The 18,070-nt window shown below is 34.6% G+C and overlaps 1 protein-coding gene across 1 annotated transcript in view; it reads left to right on the top strand.

The window, feature by feature from the left end:
- MICU3 (mitochondrial calcium uptake family member 3) overlaps nt 1-7,604 on the top strand; it is a 112,053-nt gene extending 104,449 nt beyond the window's left edge. Inside the window, exons 13-15 of the mRNA XM_021714009.1 lie at nt 1,660-1,817; nt 3,571-3,639; nt 5,298-7,604. Of these exons, the coding sequence (XP_021569684.1) occupies nt 1,660-1,817; nt 3,571-3,639 (227 nt within the window). The 3' untranslated portion in view covers nt 5,298-7,604. The remainder of the gene's footprint in view (nt 1-1,659; nt 1,818-3,570; nt 3,640-5,297) is intronic.
- Nucleotides 7,605-18,070: the final 10,466 nt, after the last annotated feature.

The raw sequence follows: 18,070 nt of genomic DNA, 5'->3' as shown, positions 1-18,070 counted from the left end.
AAAATTCTTGCCAAGCCGGGCTCGGTGGCTCAGCCTGTAATCCCGTGCCTTTGGGAGGCTGAGGTGAGTGGATTGCCTGAGCCCACGGGTTCAAGACCCGCCTGGGCAGCAAGACCTCATCTCTACAATAAATCAAAAAATCAGCCGGGCGTTGTAGCGTGCGCCTGTAATTCCAGCTACTCGGAAGGCTGAGGTGGAAGGATCGCCGGAGCCCAGCAGGTCGAGGCTGCGGTGGCCGGGAGCGGCCACTGCACTCCAGTCTGGGCAACAGCGAGTCTCCAACTCAAAAAAAAAAAAAATCTTGCCATAGGGGGACTTTCTGTTTTTGTTCTTAAGGTGATTTTACCTGTGTCAAAATCTAGTATGTGCTAATTCTCAAGCTTAAATCTCAGCAGTCTTTTTTTTTTTTCCATATTCTAGGGAGAAGCCAAATTGTAGCCTTAAGTACTGGTGATAATTATCTTTCTTCCAAAAACATAGTAATTGACTCTGTTATATAACCTCATTCATATATTTAAGTGAACCTAAAAAAATTCATACTTTTATATTTCATATTTTCTAATTTCTAAGTATTCAAATAGAGCATCTTGTCAACCCATTTTAGTGTTTTAAAACCAAAACCTCTGAGAGCTGTGCCTCTACAGACCAGCCTTTAATACCATGATAAACCTAATCAACCTTTTATAAAAAATTAATATCTACTTACTTGGTTCAGAATGAAAAGTTGTTTCTTTTACTTTGTGGAAATAGGAAATGAAAAAAAAATTGATACTGTCACCTGTCTTACAGGTGCTAGGCATATATTCATTCCTTTCTTTTGCCACTACTAATATCTTCATTCAGGTTAATATCTTCAAAGGACTGTTGTAGTAGGCATTCCTGCCACTAGCTACTTACCTTTTCAGTGTTTCTTAGACACCTCACAGAATAATATTTCTTTAAAAATTAACCTTTCTGTGGCATACCTGCTAAGGAAAACTCTTAAGTTTTCCAGTTGCCTGTTAAAGAATGTTCAAGTTCCTCACCTCAGAGTCCCTGTGCCTAGCTTTTCCAGATCCTTTATATCCCCTTGTTCTACCCAGACCAGACTCCTCATTGTTTTATGAATGTGCTTTGTACTCTCCTCTGTCACCCTATCCCATGCCTTGCTTCATTCATGTCATCTCATCTGCATTTCTCTCATCTCTACAAGCTGAAATTATCCTTCAGGGCTCATCTCAAATACAAAGCCACAGCTCTTCCTAATAAATGCCTTTTTCTCGAACCCCCTCCCTATGCATTCACAGAGTACTTCGTTAGTAATTTTGTGTGCCCCTGTGTAACTATTATTTGGGCAGGTATCTCATCTCCCATCTAAACAGTAAGTTTCTGAAGAACATATTCACCTTAATAACTTCTAAAGTATATGTCACTTGATAGTAGGTGGATTCATTAAATTTTCATTGATTATGAATGTATTGTTAGCCTAAAATACAGCTGCTTCTTGCCTCTTTTCATTAAAACTATAAAAATGTTTATTCCCTAAAAGACAGCATAGTTATGTGATGCATAAGATCATGATTTACGTTTAGAAAATGACTTCTTTTACAACCTTTCTAGAAATTAACACGTATTATAAAAATAATAACAATATTCTTTTTCTATGTGACATTTATCTAGATGAATTTAAACGTGCCGTCTATGTAGCTACTGGACTCAAACTTTCACCACATTTAGTGAACACTGTCTTCAAGATTTTTGATGTTGACAAAGATGATCAATTAAGTTATAAAGAATTTATTGGAATTATGAAAGACAGACTCCATAGAGGATTTCGGGTAAACCTATAAATTGTAAACCTATTGATAACCTTTTGAAAATCTGAGAGAAAAAAGGTCTATCTAGGTTTAGAAACAACTTATATTAATATTTAAGGATATAAACATGAAATGCTTTATTTGAAAAGAAAAAGCAATGCCTTACCTACTTTCAAAAACAATTTGAAGTAATAAAATAGAATGCTTTTTTAAAAATATAAAATCAGTTTGAATTATAACAATTTATTTTTATACTCAATTCACTTAATGCTTTCATCCCAGTTTGTGGAGGAAAATGTTGCCAGATAAATTTTTTAAAAATTCAGTCTGCCTTGGCTTTTCTGACTTGTTAGTATACATAAGAAATATCACTACTTCTCATTTTATATGAGACAAATTTCCTCTAGGCAACTTAAGGCTATTAAGTTACTGCATATTCAGTGTGTTTTATATGGAAAATAAGTTATAAATTATTTTTGTCTGTTGAATGTCTTTCTGTTGACATACTAAAGATTAATTACTAGAAATTCAATGATTTTTTTCTCTAAGAAACATGTCTTAAATGTGGAAAAATAGTATGAATCAAAAATTGTTTATACATCTAACATATTTTTTATGGATGTGCCATAAGTAGGAAAAGAAAAAAATTTATATTAAAATTAACAGCAAGAATATTTAAGCATTTCTCTTTGCAAGAATATCCCTAAGTAGTTTGTATTTTAAAACAGAAAAAGGTTGCATATACAAAAGCTCAACATTCATCTTAGACAATATTTGTAAAAATTTTTAATGACTTAAAATCCAAGCTAGCTGGGTAAAGATGCTGTGTACTTAACTGCCACCTAGTGGTTAGTTGATAACATTTTACATAATGTCACAAATACCTGAAAGGACATACATTGAAAATCATTTCTTTTTCCTCAAAAATTTTGGAGTAGCAAGGTCAAATTAAATACAAGCGATGCTATAAACAATTGACATTGTATTGCTCTTAGGTTAGATTTTTTATTTTTATTTATTACATACCTGTAGCCCCATAACATTTTATTTACATGTGTACATTTAAAAATTTTTATTTTTAATAGACAAATAATAACCTAATTATATTGATGGGATACAATGTGATATTTTGATATGTGTATGTATTATAGAATGATTATATCAAACTAATTAACATTCATCACCTTACATACCTATTTTGTTGTGAGAACATGTTAAATCTACTTTTTTAAAAGCAACTTTGAGTGTGCAATATATGATTATTAACTATGGTTGTCTTCTGTGCAGTAGACCCTAAAAACATATTCCTCCTTTCCAGCTGGAGCTTTGTATCCTTTGGTCAACTTCTCTCTATTTTCTCCCCTCCATGCCTTCCCTCCCCCACTCTCCTCTAGTGATCACCATTCTACTCATAACTTCTATAAGTTTGATTTTTTAAGATTCTACATATAGCACTTTGGGAAGCCAAGGCGAGAATATTACCTGAGACCAGGTGTTCAAGACCAGCCTGGGCAACCTGGCGAGACCTTGTCTCTATAATAAATTTAAAAATTAGTGGGCATGGTGGTTCATCTGTAGTGGAAGGCTAAGGCGGAAAGATTGCCTGAGCCCAGCAGGTCGAGGCTGCGGCGGCCGTGAACATGCCACTGCACTCCAGCTTGGGCGACAGAGTGAGACTCCAACTAAAAATAAAAATAAAAAATTCTACATATAAGTGAAATCATGCTGTAATTATCCTTCTGTCTGTTGTCATATCTGATCCTCTGTTTCACAGGGTTATAAAACAGTCCAGAAGTATCCCACTTTCAAATCCTGCCTGAAGAAAGAACTTCATAGCAGATAAGTATGTTAGTTTCCGTTTGTCTAAATGTGTTAAACAATAATAAAGAGTCATAATTTATTTTTTCTGTTAAAAATTTAGAATATAGCTGAAAGAAATAGAATTCTAGTTTGTTTTAGGCCATTAAAGTATCTTAACTGAAAAATTTTTTGTTAAACCTGCAGTTTTATATGTGAGCAGATACCTTATAATGAATCCAAATTGGCCTTTTGTAATCTGGGATAATTGGCACTCAAGGAATATTTGTTATTGATTTTTAGGATCATGATTCTGAACATCTGCTATAAAAATAGCAGCTAGTCTTTTTAGTTATTTTAATTACATGGCACTATAATTAGTGTTTTTCTTTAGTGATTCTAGTTACCTGGCACTATATGGAATGCTCTTCCACATGTACTATCTCATTTAATTTTCACATATCTCCCATTGAACAACAGAGAAAATCAAGGTTTAGCAAGTAGCTTGCCAAGGATAACTTGCTAGTTAGTGGCAAAGCAGGATTTAAGTTTCATTCTCTCATTTTTAATTATTACTTCTTATTTTCTTATTTGTTTATTACTTGGCATTATGTCCTTCTTACTATTTACTGCTCAGTCATCATCATTAAGTATAGTAATTGAGGATGATACAGCAGATCCATTTCATTTGTGTGCAAGGATGTGACTCAAAGAAATTTCTCAGACTTGTTGCTTATCTACAAAATTAGGGATTAGTTTTTCCTTTTTTCTTTCAGAAGTCAATTATAACTATAAAATTTTGGTCAGTTGTGGGTTTTGATTTGTTAGGTTTCTACAATAGAGGTTTCATTATTTATTTATTCATATATATGTTTCTTGCTGTTTTTCTCAAGTTTGAAGTGTGTGTGTGTGTGTGTGTGTGTGTGTGTGTACCAGTGTTTTCCAAAGTGGTTCCTCAGAATATCAATGCATATTTTTCTTTAAAAATTTTTTAAAGAGTTTCTTTGTCAAGTTTAAGAAATACAATACAAATGGTTAAATAGATTCATTCTCCTATAGAATTTATCAAATACTATTATTCAATTTGTCTTTCTGAGAGGAAATTGCAGTTTTCAGCATTTTGCAAAATAGCTTTGAGATTCAGTGTTTTATGGACTCGCTTTGGGAAACATTAGTCTAAATATTCAGAGGCAAAATTTATTTAGACGTATTTATTTGTCTAAGGTTGTAACTGTTGTGATTGAGCTAACAAAATAAGTCAGGTCTTCCTGATCTCTACTTTAAGGAACTTTACACTGAACTATGGGAACTTAAGCTAACCCTTGTTTAAAAAAAAAAGTAGGACTATGCACTTATATGTCTACACAGGTAGTGTTTCAGACCAACTTGTAGCAGTATCACATTGGTACTATTAATTCTAAGTCTTAGTGCATAGAGCCATAGCTAGAAACGACTACCTTTGTTTAGGCCTTTATAAGATGGAGGATTAGACAGTTACAAAACAAAACACTTAACTTTTCAATTAAAGGAAATTTTTGGGATTAATTTAAGTCTTTGTTTCTTATATTTTTATGTGGAGTGTTTTCATGGGATTCCTTATTGTTCCATATTATCATAAGAATATTTGATTAATGCCATTATCTCTTAATTATATCCTAAATAAATATTGTCTTTATATTATTTCTTGTGATTTTTTTTTCTTAGATACTTCTAAAACAAAATTTAAAGGATTGCTATCTATGTGACAAATACAAAAAGAAAAAACTTCAGAGTGGAAGCAGATCTAAGATCAGAACAAATAGGAAATGAAGGAAAAGTGAAATGCTGTGAAATTGTTTTTCTTGAACTGATTTTTTAAGCATAAAACAGAAGAAATACATCTTCTTACAACAAATGTTATATATAATCAAGTTCAGCTTTTGCCTCGATTTACTGAAATCTCTGCACTTTTTCATTCCCTTCATAAATATATAGGTACTTCCAGTGATTATAAAAGAATGTATTTAAAATGTTATTTATTTATTTATTAAAAATTTGCCTCATTTCAAAATAATTTATGATATAGAATGTAGATCATCTAAAATGAACACATTTTCTTTGGTTTTGAACTGTGAACTGATTTTCAGAGAATGGTACTGTTTGAGATTTATCTTAGAATCCTTAGAATTGTTAATATCCTTGTTATTTACTAGGTTTTTAATTACATTAAAATAATTTTGAAAAACAAATAGAAATTAAGCTACTACTACATAATATGATGGTTTACATTGTACTTTTAACTTTTTAAAGTACGTAATTAACATTTATTGTTTGACTTGTATAAAGTTTTTTAAAATTTTAGTTCATTTACCAAAGTCAACAGAATGTCTGACATCCTTTCATGTATACTGTAAAGAAATTGAAAGTAGTTTTTTTCCCCCAATGATGGTAGAAGCAGTGGTAATTGTAAGAGTAGTCACTGTCATTGTCTTAAACATGATGCTGCTCCTGATTGCAGGTGGAATACATTAATAACACTAGTAAAAAATAATATCTTAGAGCTCTGTAACTTATTGCATATTGTTGATATATATCTAGCATCAAAATGAATGTTGTAAACAACTGATATAAAATGGTTTAGAAGACTGATGTATGTATTAGGTAGAAGCTAATATTTTGTTTCTTGCAAAAGGACCACATGCAAAAGTGATGCTTAACAGCAGGTAATAATGAATATATGTAATTTATTATTTCAAAATAATATGTCTTAAAAGGGAAAATAAAAACTTTTCTTTGAATCACAACAAAATTAGAATTTTACATGGGGGAATAATTTGATGATACTTAAAATCTGTTCAGTTAAAAATGTTTCATTTATATCAGGATATTATATCAAATAGAGCAGTGAATTTAAATTAATATACAGTATTTATATATTGCATCCAGAAGACAAGTTTATTTATCTTCCTTTTTAAGCCATATTTAATGTAAGTTGCATACACTCCAACTATTGCCTTGCTTTTGCATATGAAAACAGGAAATGCTGACTTTGTTTTTATGTTATTAAATGTGAAATTGATCTGCATCAGTGTATTTATAAAAGTAATGTTATTTTCAGGAAAATGTTTTTGTCAGCACTGATTCTGTATTTGTTAAACTTTTTACATTCTTTATCTGATATAGTTTATTACACTGGTTTAGAAGTATATGATTCATAAATTTAAGGATACCATATAGTGCGATAATTTAATTTCACCTGCTTTGAAGTATGATTCAACTGACAGACTAAGTGAAAATGCCTACTCATTTAACATGCCCTAGGTCTATTATACCTTACAGTGAATATTCTCAACATTATTTAGTAACTAAAATACTTGAAAAAATACAGTTTAATCCTTAATTATAAGTCATATTATCTTACATGCATGAAAAAAATCCTGTAAATATAGACTAAAAATTAAATTAGCCCACTAAAATTCTTTATAATTTTGTCATTCCCCTAAGGAAGAACACCGTGCTAGACATGTAATCTTTATTCTTTAGTGCTTATCATTGTGAGTGGACAAATATTTCTTTATAAAGCTGCAATATAACCCTAAAATGGGAATACATAAAATATTCTCATCAATTAAAGTAGAAAAGAAAATACCGCGATTTCCTTTGTATTATCATTTTTGAACTTTATCATGTATAAAATGTGAAGTAAAAATATCTCACTGGGTTATTTTATGTGACAATTTAAAAACTTTTTACTGCTTTGAAAATAATGTACTAGCTACATGTATGCTGTTATTTTCCTATTTCCTTCAATAAATTATTATTTAGAAAGATTAGGCTATAGACAAACTTTTAATATACTTTTTTACAAAAAGCATACATGATAAACAGTTTATGGTACTTTTCAGAATCATTTCATAAAAAGAAATTTATTTAAGTTCCAATTTGTTATTTTTATCATAAATTATCATTGTAAACCTGTCTTACATTCTCATGTTATTTTTAAATAAATATATCTGCCCTTGAATTAGGAAACATTGTACTTTGCTTCTATATATATCTGTGCACTAATAATGACTTTCTGAAAATGTCACCTCCAAACTTTGGAAACCTTGTGGGTTATCACACCTCAGTTGATCTTATTCACTCTTCTGTGGCAATATATGCCAGTGAAATTTATCTCATTGCCACCTTTGTAGGTAAGTAAATCACAGAGCCAAAAAGCCTATCAAGGTATATTGTAGGAATTCCTACTTTATAGAATTATAGTTATTGATACTGGAAGGTGTTTCAGAGAGTTTACATGGGACTTAACGGAGTATCAATTTTGCTTCACAGTATCAATTTTGGTTCACAGAACTGATTGTTTAATTGGCTTAAAATAAATAAATTAATTAATTAAACCAAAACTACAGCGACCCTTGTTTTATTAATGTTGTTACTTTTTAGGTATTGTCTTATTTAACACCTAGGGAAGTACCAGTTTTTAAAATATACTAGCTATTATCCTACTTACAACCATATAGTAAATTAACACTTTAAAAAAGCATAGTACTTTTACTACCAAAGGATGTAAACATATGAAATATGATCATGAAATAATAGTATGTTTAATATTGTATCTGGAGTCTCTGATAATATGTATGTTTCAGTATTGCATCTTAGAGTCTGAAATATTCATAACTCTGTATATCACTATCAGTATTTTTTGGTACACATCTTAAAAACTGAGGAATATACCTAAAATTGTAACAAGATGCATATAAATATACATTGCTCAAAGAAAGTTCTCTGGGAAAGATAAATTTTGTCCAACATTGTGAAGGAAGAGAGGGAGATGTGCTAATGAGAAATAGAGTAGAAATTAAGAGAATGTGGAAGAGATCTGAATGAGGATAGTTTTTTTTTAAATTGGGACTGGGAAGACAGTTTTGGGAAAAACTAATTTTTAAATGCAAATTAAATCAAAATTACAGTATGTCCTTTCACCTTCCATATTAAAAAGATAGAGTAGTTGTGCAGTGTATAATGTTGGTTAGTATGTGAGGTAATTTAGAACTCTCAGATGCTGCTGATGAGGCTGGAAGTTTGACTGTAACATCTTTGGAGGGCATTATAGAAATAGCTCAAAATTTTGACCTAGAATTTTACTGCTGGGATTATACTATCCCAATACATATGTTTGTAAATGTGCATGTCAACAAATACATCTTTTCAACAAGGTATAAAAAAGCAGGTGACCCACTTATGATGTTTATAGGACATCAGCACTGCAAGATACTTTCATGGGAGCACAATAAGGTGTGAAAGAATGTGTACTCTACTACTGTTTGTGTTCAAAACACACTTTCATTGCATAGGATTATTTTATTTTTATTGAAGTCATGTGTATATACATTTTTACAAAGTCAAAAAACTCTAAAGTCTTTTTAAAAATCCATCTTTCCATACACCCTCTTTTCTGTTTCTCAGAGGCAATCACTTTCAAATCTTTCAGCAGTGTATTTTGTTATCTGCCTTTATATTTCAAGGTAATATGTTTATGCTAATGTTTTTGCTAATTTTTATTTTGAGATTATGAACTGTTGACTTCCTACAATAGAAGATAAGTATTTGGCTCTCTTATACAACTCTTCCAAGACACACAGACATGTTTCCCCTTTCCCATCCTTTTAGTATAGTTAAACCATAACCTTAGTTAATTATTATATCATTATCATTTATATGTCCTTCCTTAAACATTTTCTTACTTTCTCTATGGTTAACAATTTTCTCCTTTTCAATTTGCTTTATCTTTTGTACCTCTCATTTACTTAATTTAGCCCAGCTAGGTCCCCAGAAATATATAATTAATACAATTGAACATATATGATAATATGTAAGTTTTTATTATTTAGAAGTGCCTGTGGGAGCCTTCCATCTTACCATCTCATCTAGAGTGGTTGTTCCCTAGGCCTGGCACAAAGCTGTCATTCCAAAATCTCCCTTCTCTAACTCTTGAAGATTGTATTTAACCCTTTCTATCTCCTGATAATCCCATTTTTCATCTTTTCATTTATTTGAGTAGAAAACAAGTCTCTGTGTTTCCTGAGAAAGGTTTTATGGTAACTCAATTTTGAGTTGACATATGCATGAAAAGGCCTTTACTCTTCTGCTTGGGTAATAGCTTGTCCAGGAATAGAAATCTAGAATACACTTTTTCCCCTGAGTATTTTGAGAGAATTGCCTCTTTGTCTTCCAGCTTCCAGTTTTGTTCTCAAGAAAACAGATGCTCTTCTGATTCTTCACCTTTTTTTTTTCTTTCTGGACATTAATATAAAGTTTCAAATTGATACACCTTGATAAAGGTGTTTTCCTCAATATTTGTGCTGAACACTCAAGTTCTTTCAACTTAAAAACTCATGGCATTCAGTTCTGGAAAAAAAAACTAATTATGTCTTAGAGAACTTCCTTCCCTCTTGTTTTCTCTGTTCAATTTTTTGTGGAATTTCTGTTATTCCAGTATTGAACCTCATACTAAGCCTATACGTTTAAATTTCTTTCACACTGTTCATCTCTGTATCTTTTTATTGTATCTTTTAAGGATTTCTTCACTTTCTTCCATTCATTCTCTTGAGTTTTTTTATTCCATCAAATGTTTTAAATTTCTCTGAGATTTCCTTTTTTATTATCTCCTGTTCTTGTTCCATGCATTCAGTGTCTTTTATTCTCTGATTATTTAACTTCTGTTTCTTTGAAGTTTCCTTCTTTTCCTTTCATTACCTCATTTCTTTCTTTCTGGTTGGTTGGTTTTGGGTCGCTCAGAGCTTTTTCTCAAATATCTGGTAATCCTTTGCTGTATGTTCATATTTTAAAACAAACTGGAAGCTCTATGTGCATGGAATGAGCTTTTGACCGATGGGTTTTACTCTTTGCTGTTCTGGCTGGGTCATTTGGTATGAGGAAACTTGACTGTCAGTACTTATGAATCATTTCTTTTTGGCTGGCCAGATTTCTCCTGCCTGATAGGTCAGACCTTGGCTGCTTTTTGTTGAATATAGGAAGAAGATCTTGTATCTCCTTTCTTCAGTATGTTATTCCCAACTTCAACTCCTCTGTCCTCCCTGTGCATAGGATTCTTTTGGTTTGACCTCTGAACAGTTTGTCCTGATGTGTGTGGGAGGGGGGAGGAGGGAGAGGCAGAGAGGAGTCTGAAATCTAAATGCTTCCTAATCTATTTCCATCAATCAGTTAATCCTATTTATAGTACAACCTTCAGAGGTACCTGAATCTATCACTTTTTTTTTTTTTTTGAGTGGGGGTCTCACTCTGTTGCCCAGGCTGGAGTGCAGTGACACAATCATGGTTCACTGCAGCCTCTACCTCCTGGGCTCAGGCAAAGACAATCAATTTGTCTCAGCCTCCTGAGTAGCTGGGGCTACAGGCACACGCCACCACACCCTGCAAATTTTTAAAATTTTTGTAGAGAAGAAGTCTCTCTACATTGCCTAGGCTGGTCTCAGACTCCTAGCCTCAATCAAGCAATCCTCCTGCCTCAGCCTCCCAAAGTGTTGGAATTACAGGTATGAGTCACCCAGCCCTGAATCCTTCACTTCTTAAGTCTTTCTGGAACTCTGCAGTATGAATCTGTCACTTTCCAGATGTCTCCTTATTGCAGACATTTAAGTTTTCTATGATATGTAAGTTTATTAGTATCTGTTTGTGAGATTTAAAGATTTTGTCCCTGTACTCTTTTTCTGTTTTTCTTGTCCTTGAGGAGGAAAGTTAACTTAAAAAAAAAAAAAAAAAAAAGCCCTTTTCTGTCATTTTGTATGGTTTCAAGAAGGAGCAAGGGAAGAATGTGTTAACAACATTTTTAAACTCCATGTTTAGAATATATCTGAAAGACCAACAAGGAACCTAAGAAGATGGGACACAGTTATATTTAATGAGCTGCTGTTGAACTGTTTAAGTGTTTTTAGGATGTGTATGTTTACTTTCAAGAAAAGCACATTTTTAAAACTTAGGATCTCAGTTTGGTTAAAATGGGAATAAATCATGAAGGTCATGTATTGGGTGGATTCAGTCATTAAATTCAGAGTTAGATTACTTCTTGAAGCAGGAAGAGAAGGTTTTAAGAAAAATTACAACAGTGATTGTAAGTTTGACTACCATATAGTTAAAGCTTGGATGGAAGGGCTGGGAAGGGAATTAATTGATCAAGGTACATTGGTGGAAATCAGTTACTGGGTGAAAAATGTTAAAGATGGCAGCCATACTCTCTGACAAAGCATATCTGGTCACATTTGCTATAGGAGATAACTGAACTTGGTTATTAATCTAATTCATTATGGCATTTCTTACATGCATATTTTTTAGGGATGAAGCAAGTAGCTTAAAGGTAAGCAGATTGGTCTGCTAACAGGTTTTAAGCTGAGGTAAAAAGAGAGTTTAGGACAGAATAAAAGACAATAAAGGTAATTTTAGTTTATTCTATACAATGCTTTAGGTGCTATAAGAGTTAAGCTGGAAAACCTATAAAAAGTACTCTGAAAATCTATACTTTTTTGTATGATTGCTCTTTGGTGCTAAGAGGTTCTCAAGAAAGTGAGTATCTTATGTACCATTTGTGCTGTAATATTTAATTACAGTGAGTGTACAGGAGATTAGCTGTCTCAAAGATTCTTTTGAAATCAGATTGCACATCAAAACTGCATTGTAGCCTGCTAAGTAAGCAAATTTAAGAAAGAAGAGAAGGTGATGTCAAGACTTATAGCAAAATGAACAAATAAATAGGATTTGCTTGGTGTTCACCTATGAAACCATAGCCAAATGTCAGCCTTCATTTGTCAACTTAATTTTTTTAAATTTTAATTTACAGAGATTCAGTCTATGGAGATTAATATCCTTTAGGTAGTATTTGGACTAAGAAATAAATTAAGCAACAGGAAAATGCTAAATAGATTATACTAATAACTCAACTTCTCATAGTGATAAAATACAGCATAAATATGTTCATTGGTAATTTAGATAAAAATATTTATTGCCTTTTTATTTGACGGATTATAAAATTAATATGTATTTTTCTTCCTAGATATATGAGGTTTTAGATGCTTGGGTTAATTTCTGCTCCACAGTAGCTAGACCCTAAATACAAAATAACACTGAAGCATTTCTAGTCTCCAATGATTTCCCCTTTTCAAATTTAAAAAAGAACATAGGTAAAAATACATTTAAAAAAAAATTCAAGAGCTGAGCTGCAAGTAGCCAGAGGGTGAGAACTAAGTGCCTTGAAGCCTGAATGGGACTTGCTGAAATTTACCAGGAACCAGACCACATAGTTGTGGTTCCCAGTCAAGGCAACAGTTCATAGGTGGTTGGAACTAGTATAGTAGGGAAACTGTAGGCTCTGTGGAGGGATAGGATTGCCCTGAAGCCGGGGTTTTAGACTGATGGAGCATATTGAGCTTTGAAGAGGATCTGAATGTGAGGCCCCTCCTCTGTGTTAAAACCTTTAAGTGCTTTCCAAAACGTCCTGATATAAGTGTACACACACACACACCTGAAGCAGAAGGACCCATCCTACAAGACTCCTGGGGTATCATCAAGCATAACCTTTTGAAGAAATTCTATAAAATCCAGGCAAACCCAGTTACTATGAGAGAATCAAGAGCAACAATAAATCTAGATCCCAAAGAATGCAGGTGTTGGAACTGAATGAAAAAGAAATGTGAATTAAAAATGAAACCTATAGAAAACAAGTGAAAATTCTAGGGTTGAAAAATACAGAATTTGAAATAAAAATTAATTGCATGGACTTAATAGAAGATGACTAGAGACTGAAGAAGAAAGGATGAGTAAACTTGAAGGAAGGGAAATACAAACTATCCAAACTGATGCACAAGGAGAAAAAAATGCTGAGAAAAAGAAAAAAATAGCACCTCAATGACATGTGGAACTATATAAAACACTGCCATAAGTGTAACTGGAAGTCAAGAAAGAGGGAAGGTGGGGTAGAAGGAAAAGTGGTAATGGCCACACATTTTTTCCAAATTTCTAGAAATATAAAAACCAGAGTTTCAACAAGTTTAATAAACCCTAAACAAGCCAATATCTGGTCCTGATCAAATTGCTGAAAAGCCAAAAACATTTCTTTTGATCTTGAAGACAACCAGAGACAAAAGATATATTATATACAGGGGCAATGGTAAAAATAATCACTGACATCAAAAACAATGGAGGGGGGTCGGGAAAAAAATAATAATGGAGGACAGAAAATAGTGGTATAATATCTTTAAACAGTGGAAAGAAAAAGAAATGCCAATCAAGAATACTCTCTCCAGCAGAAAAACCTTTAAAAATAATGGTGCTATAAAGACACCTCCAGATAAAGATTAACAGAGAAAATACAACCAGCAGACCTGCACCAGGTTAAAAGTTAAAAGTTCTTCAGGAAAATGGGAATTGAAATCAGCCGGAAACTTTTATCTATGCAAAAGAAAGTTCATCATAAATCAAAATGTTAAGTAAGTATACAATTTTTTATCTTCAATGTGCAAGAAAACAATTGACCATATAAAGCAAAAATAATGCATTGTCAAGTTTATCATTAAAATGTTGGATAATATCACAAAGGACTGAAAGAGGTGAATGGAAATATATTGTTGTAAGATAGCATTGTAAGTGCAATGGTACAATATTCAGTTAATGTAATCCATAGAACCACAGATGAAATAAAAAGCAATAATAAAAATTGGCTAACACAATGCATGAAAGGCAGAAACTATATAATATATAGTTATATATAGTTTATAATGTAAAACAAAAACTGATTACACAAATCCAACCAAATTAATAATTCCATTAAATATCAGTTCACTAAACATTCCAATTAGAAGTCAGGTATTATCAGACTGATTTTTTTAATGAAGATTATCTGCTGTCTAGAAAAGATGTTCTTTATAGATAAATATAAAAGACAGGGTACACACAAAATAGAGAAAAAAGTACCATGCAGACACTAATGATAAACTGAAGTGGTTATATTAACATCAGACAGATATCAAAGCAAGGTATATACCAGATGTGTTAGTTGTGGTGCAGGTAGAGGACAAAAACCACACGATGATTTAACTAGGGAAAATGAGGGGGGAAAAAAACTTGGAATAATGGTAGATAGACTAGTGAGAGTTAGGGAACTCTAACCAAGGAGTAGCAAATATCGGGAGCAACTATTACCACTAGGACAGACAGAGCTCCAAGACTAGAGCTTTCCCCTTACTAGGGCTGAGAGCCAGATTTCTTTGGAAAGGGCACATCTTTGATTCGCTGGATGGTAAAGTCACTGAGGTGTCTCATAAGTGAGAGCATAAAATGAGACTTGCTGGAAATTTCCGAAGCGCCAGGAAGGCTGTCCACATGAAAGTGGAGTCTTAATCATCAGAGTGAACTCACTGAGTGCCAGAGGGAGCTACTGGAGGCTGGGCACTGCCTGCACCAGGATCTGGAGAAGCAGCCCTCCAGCCCGCCCACTTGCAGGGTGATTCTGGGATTCTAGGGTTGAAAGGAGGTGTGAGAGCAATGAGCTCGGTCAGGGTGCAGGACAACACTGTGTGGATCCCAGATACACCATGTCTGTCTAGTTGAGCACTGGAGAAAACTGTACCCTTCAGGAATGTAGCCCCAGAGAAACCTCATAGGGAACAAGCAGTGGGGTGGGGGAGGTGGGTGAAAAAGTGCACTCTACAAGAGCCTAAAGGGCAAGCCATACTGGAACAAGGAAGAGAAAATCCCTTAATCCAGTGTTCCTTCAGAACCTTCGACTGACAAGGTTTAACACCAGTTGGCTGACAAAGGAGAAATATTTACAAAATCCGCCTTCATTATTAAAAGTTAAAAAAACAAAAACAAGAAAACAGTGCTAAGAGGAAATAAATCAATAAACAGCACGATCGATCCCTTTGACTACTCAACATCCATGTATACCTTCTACACACACATGAATACCATACAACAATAAACCCTAGGTTTTCACCTAGCAGAATACTCCCATCTTTCCAATATGAGAAGATGCACAGTCCAGTAATCATTGCATACACCACTGTGAATATATTCACTGCTCCTCAAAATCCACAGTTCCACTGAATGGTCTCTTGCCTAAAGACTGGAAACTAGGTCACTGCTACACATTAGGGCAAGAAGGGCTATAACCTAGGAGATTCTCTAGGGTGTCTACTTGCACTCCACAGTCAATAGAAAAGATTAATGCAAAACTACAGAAACCAGAAAAGGCAAGATTGAGGACTTGGACCCTTCAGGAATAAGGGTTTGACTTACTCTATCAGATAAAGAATCCTCAGCTGAGGTTCTGGCTGTGGGTGGGAGAAATGAACAGGTAGTGCAAGAAGAAAACCATAGATAACATATTAGGACCTCTTGACCAATTGCAGAAAAAGGAGTGTAATCACTGCATATTTTGTTTCTCATATATATGTACCTACGTGTATATGCTAACATTTTCTTCCCCTCTCCCTTTTCCATCAAAAAAATTTTTATATGCAAGTAGGCAGAGGCTAATATTACCATTGTTATTAACCAACAAGCTGGAATATAGTTTGAGTGAGGAAAACTTGTATTTCCTTAGGGACTTTTTTATATTCATGAGTGAGATGTTTCATATTTCTGTAACGAAAATAAAATAGTTTTTAAAAAATTATGTGTGTGAATCATGGACAGCAATGATAGAGTTTTCTTGACCGGTGCGGGGAGCCCCTCATTCCGGGACACGGGGCGCGGCAGGAAAGGCGGCCGCCCCCTCGCCTGCCACGCACCCCACGTTTGTGGGGAAGCTGGTTCTAAACCATTGGTAGATGACCTGCTTCTGGATAGGGGTTTCATACGTGGCAGAGCAGTTCCCTCACTGCGATCTATTCAAAGTCAGTCCTCGACACGAGGGCGTGTAAAAAATAAAAATAAAACAAGAGTTTTCTTGTTATTTTATTGGAAAACTATGTTGTCTGTTTACACCTACCTCCTTGTGGGTCAAATACTAACTCCCTTATACTATTGGGTTGACTTCATGGCCCTGTGACTGGTACAGCTGAAAAAAGCGTGTCAGAATGGCCACACATGAGTTTTCATCCTCTGTGGTTACCCTTTTGAAATCCTTCATAATGCTATCTTTGAGTCTGTGTTTTGTATATGAAGTCAGTGGGACAGTATGGCTTGTGCAGGGGCTTAGAGTCTCTGCCCCTTCCCACTTCCTCCCCACCTCTCTGGGATTCTTGGCCACCCTCTACCTTCCCTGGCCTCACCCTCTCCAACCCTGCCCAGCTACTACTGCCACTCTCCATCCCTCTGACAGGGCCTGGGTGCAGGTGTGGGTAAGAGTTGGGCAGGGTGTCCACACCCCACAGAGTCTTGGGAGGCAGAGCATGGTGAAGGCCATCCTGCCCTAGCCTGGCAGTGCCATGGTACGTGGCTGTTGCCAGAGACCACACCAGGTAGAGAGGATCCTTTTACTCACCCCAATCCAAGTACTTAGAACCTTCTAGCCCAAAGGTTACAGATGTTCTGACATTTGCCTTCAAAACTAGCATTGCACAATAGCATCATAGATGAACAGTAAACATCATACAGTAATTTAAATTTCGGCGTCTGCCTATCCACTGTGGGTTGGGGTATCAGGGCTGTGGGAAGGGAAAACGTCTGACTTGACTGTCCAAGGGGCTCCCACAGCAGCAGTACAGTGCATTCGTCCAGCAGCTGGCACGAGAGGGAACCTGGCACAGCAAGGTGTCCTAGGACGGCGGCCCAGAATACCTGTGAGGGTCCTCACTCATCCTGCAAGTATCCCCATGCCCGAGAGAGTAAGCCAAGTGTATGCTCAGTTTGTTCCATGCTCGATGAACTCTCTTTTCCTTCTTCCAGCCTTCCTGAGTCTGGCTTGTGTATGTTCTTCTGGCCAAACTGGATGTTCCCTCATATGCCATGCCATGAAATATGAATTTCATGTGGTTCCACATAGGAGTTAAACATTCTCATATTTGCATTTAAAACTGGCATTATGCATGACCATCAAAGATGAACAGCAAAAGTCATGCTATACTAATTTACATTTTAAAATTGTATTTACTTAGAGTAACATTAAATAGCAGATGTTAAATACCATCACAAGTTGAGAGAGTCAGACTGCAGAAGAAAGGAAAATGCTTTGTGTGTTAGTACCTGAAATCACACTATTCCCTGCTTTTTTGAACAAAGGGCTCTGCATTTTCATTTTGCGCTGGGCTCCAAAAATTATGTAGCCCGTCCTCTCCTGAAATATGGAAGTTTGGGCCGGTGTGCATGTGTGTCTGAGTTCAGAGAAATATAGAATGGTGAGAAACAGATAAAGGAAAAACTAGTATTTTATGCTACTTGGAAGTGGATATTGATTTTCTCAAAATTATAATGGAGAAAAGAATGTTAAGATGGTAAGTATGCTGCTCAAGACACCAAAGGTGTCACCAACATAGCAGTAA

The sequence above is a fragment of the Carlito syrichta genome, unplaced genomic scaffold (genome assembly GCF_000164805.1).
Source record: "Carlito syrichta isolate Samal-C Ts95f unplaced genomic scaffold, Tarsius_syrichta-2.0.1 Scaffold305146, whole genome shotgun sequence".
NCBI lineage: Eukaryota > Metazoa > Chordata > Mammalia > Primates > Tarsiidae > Carlito > Carlito syrichta.
This window is presented reverse-complemented; position numbering and strand designations above follow the sequence as displayed.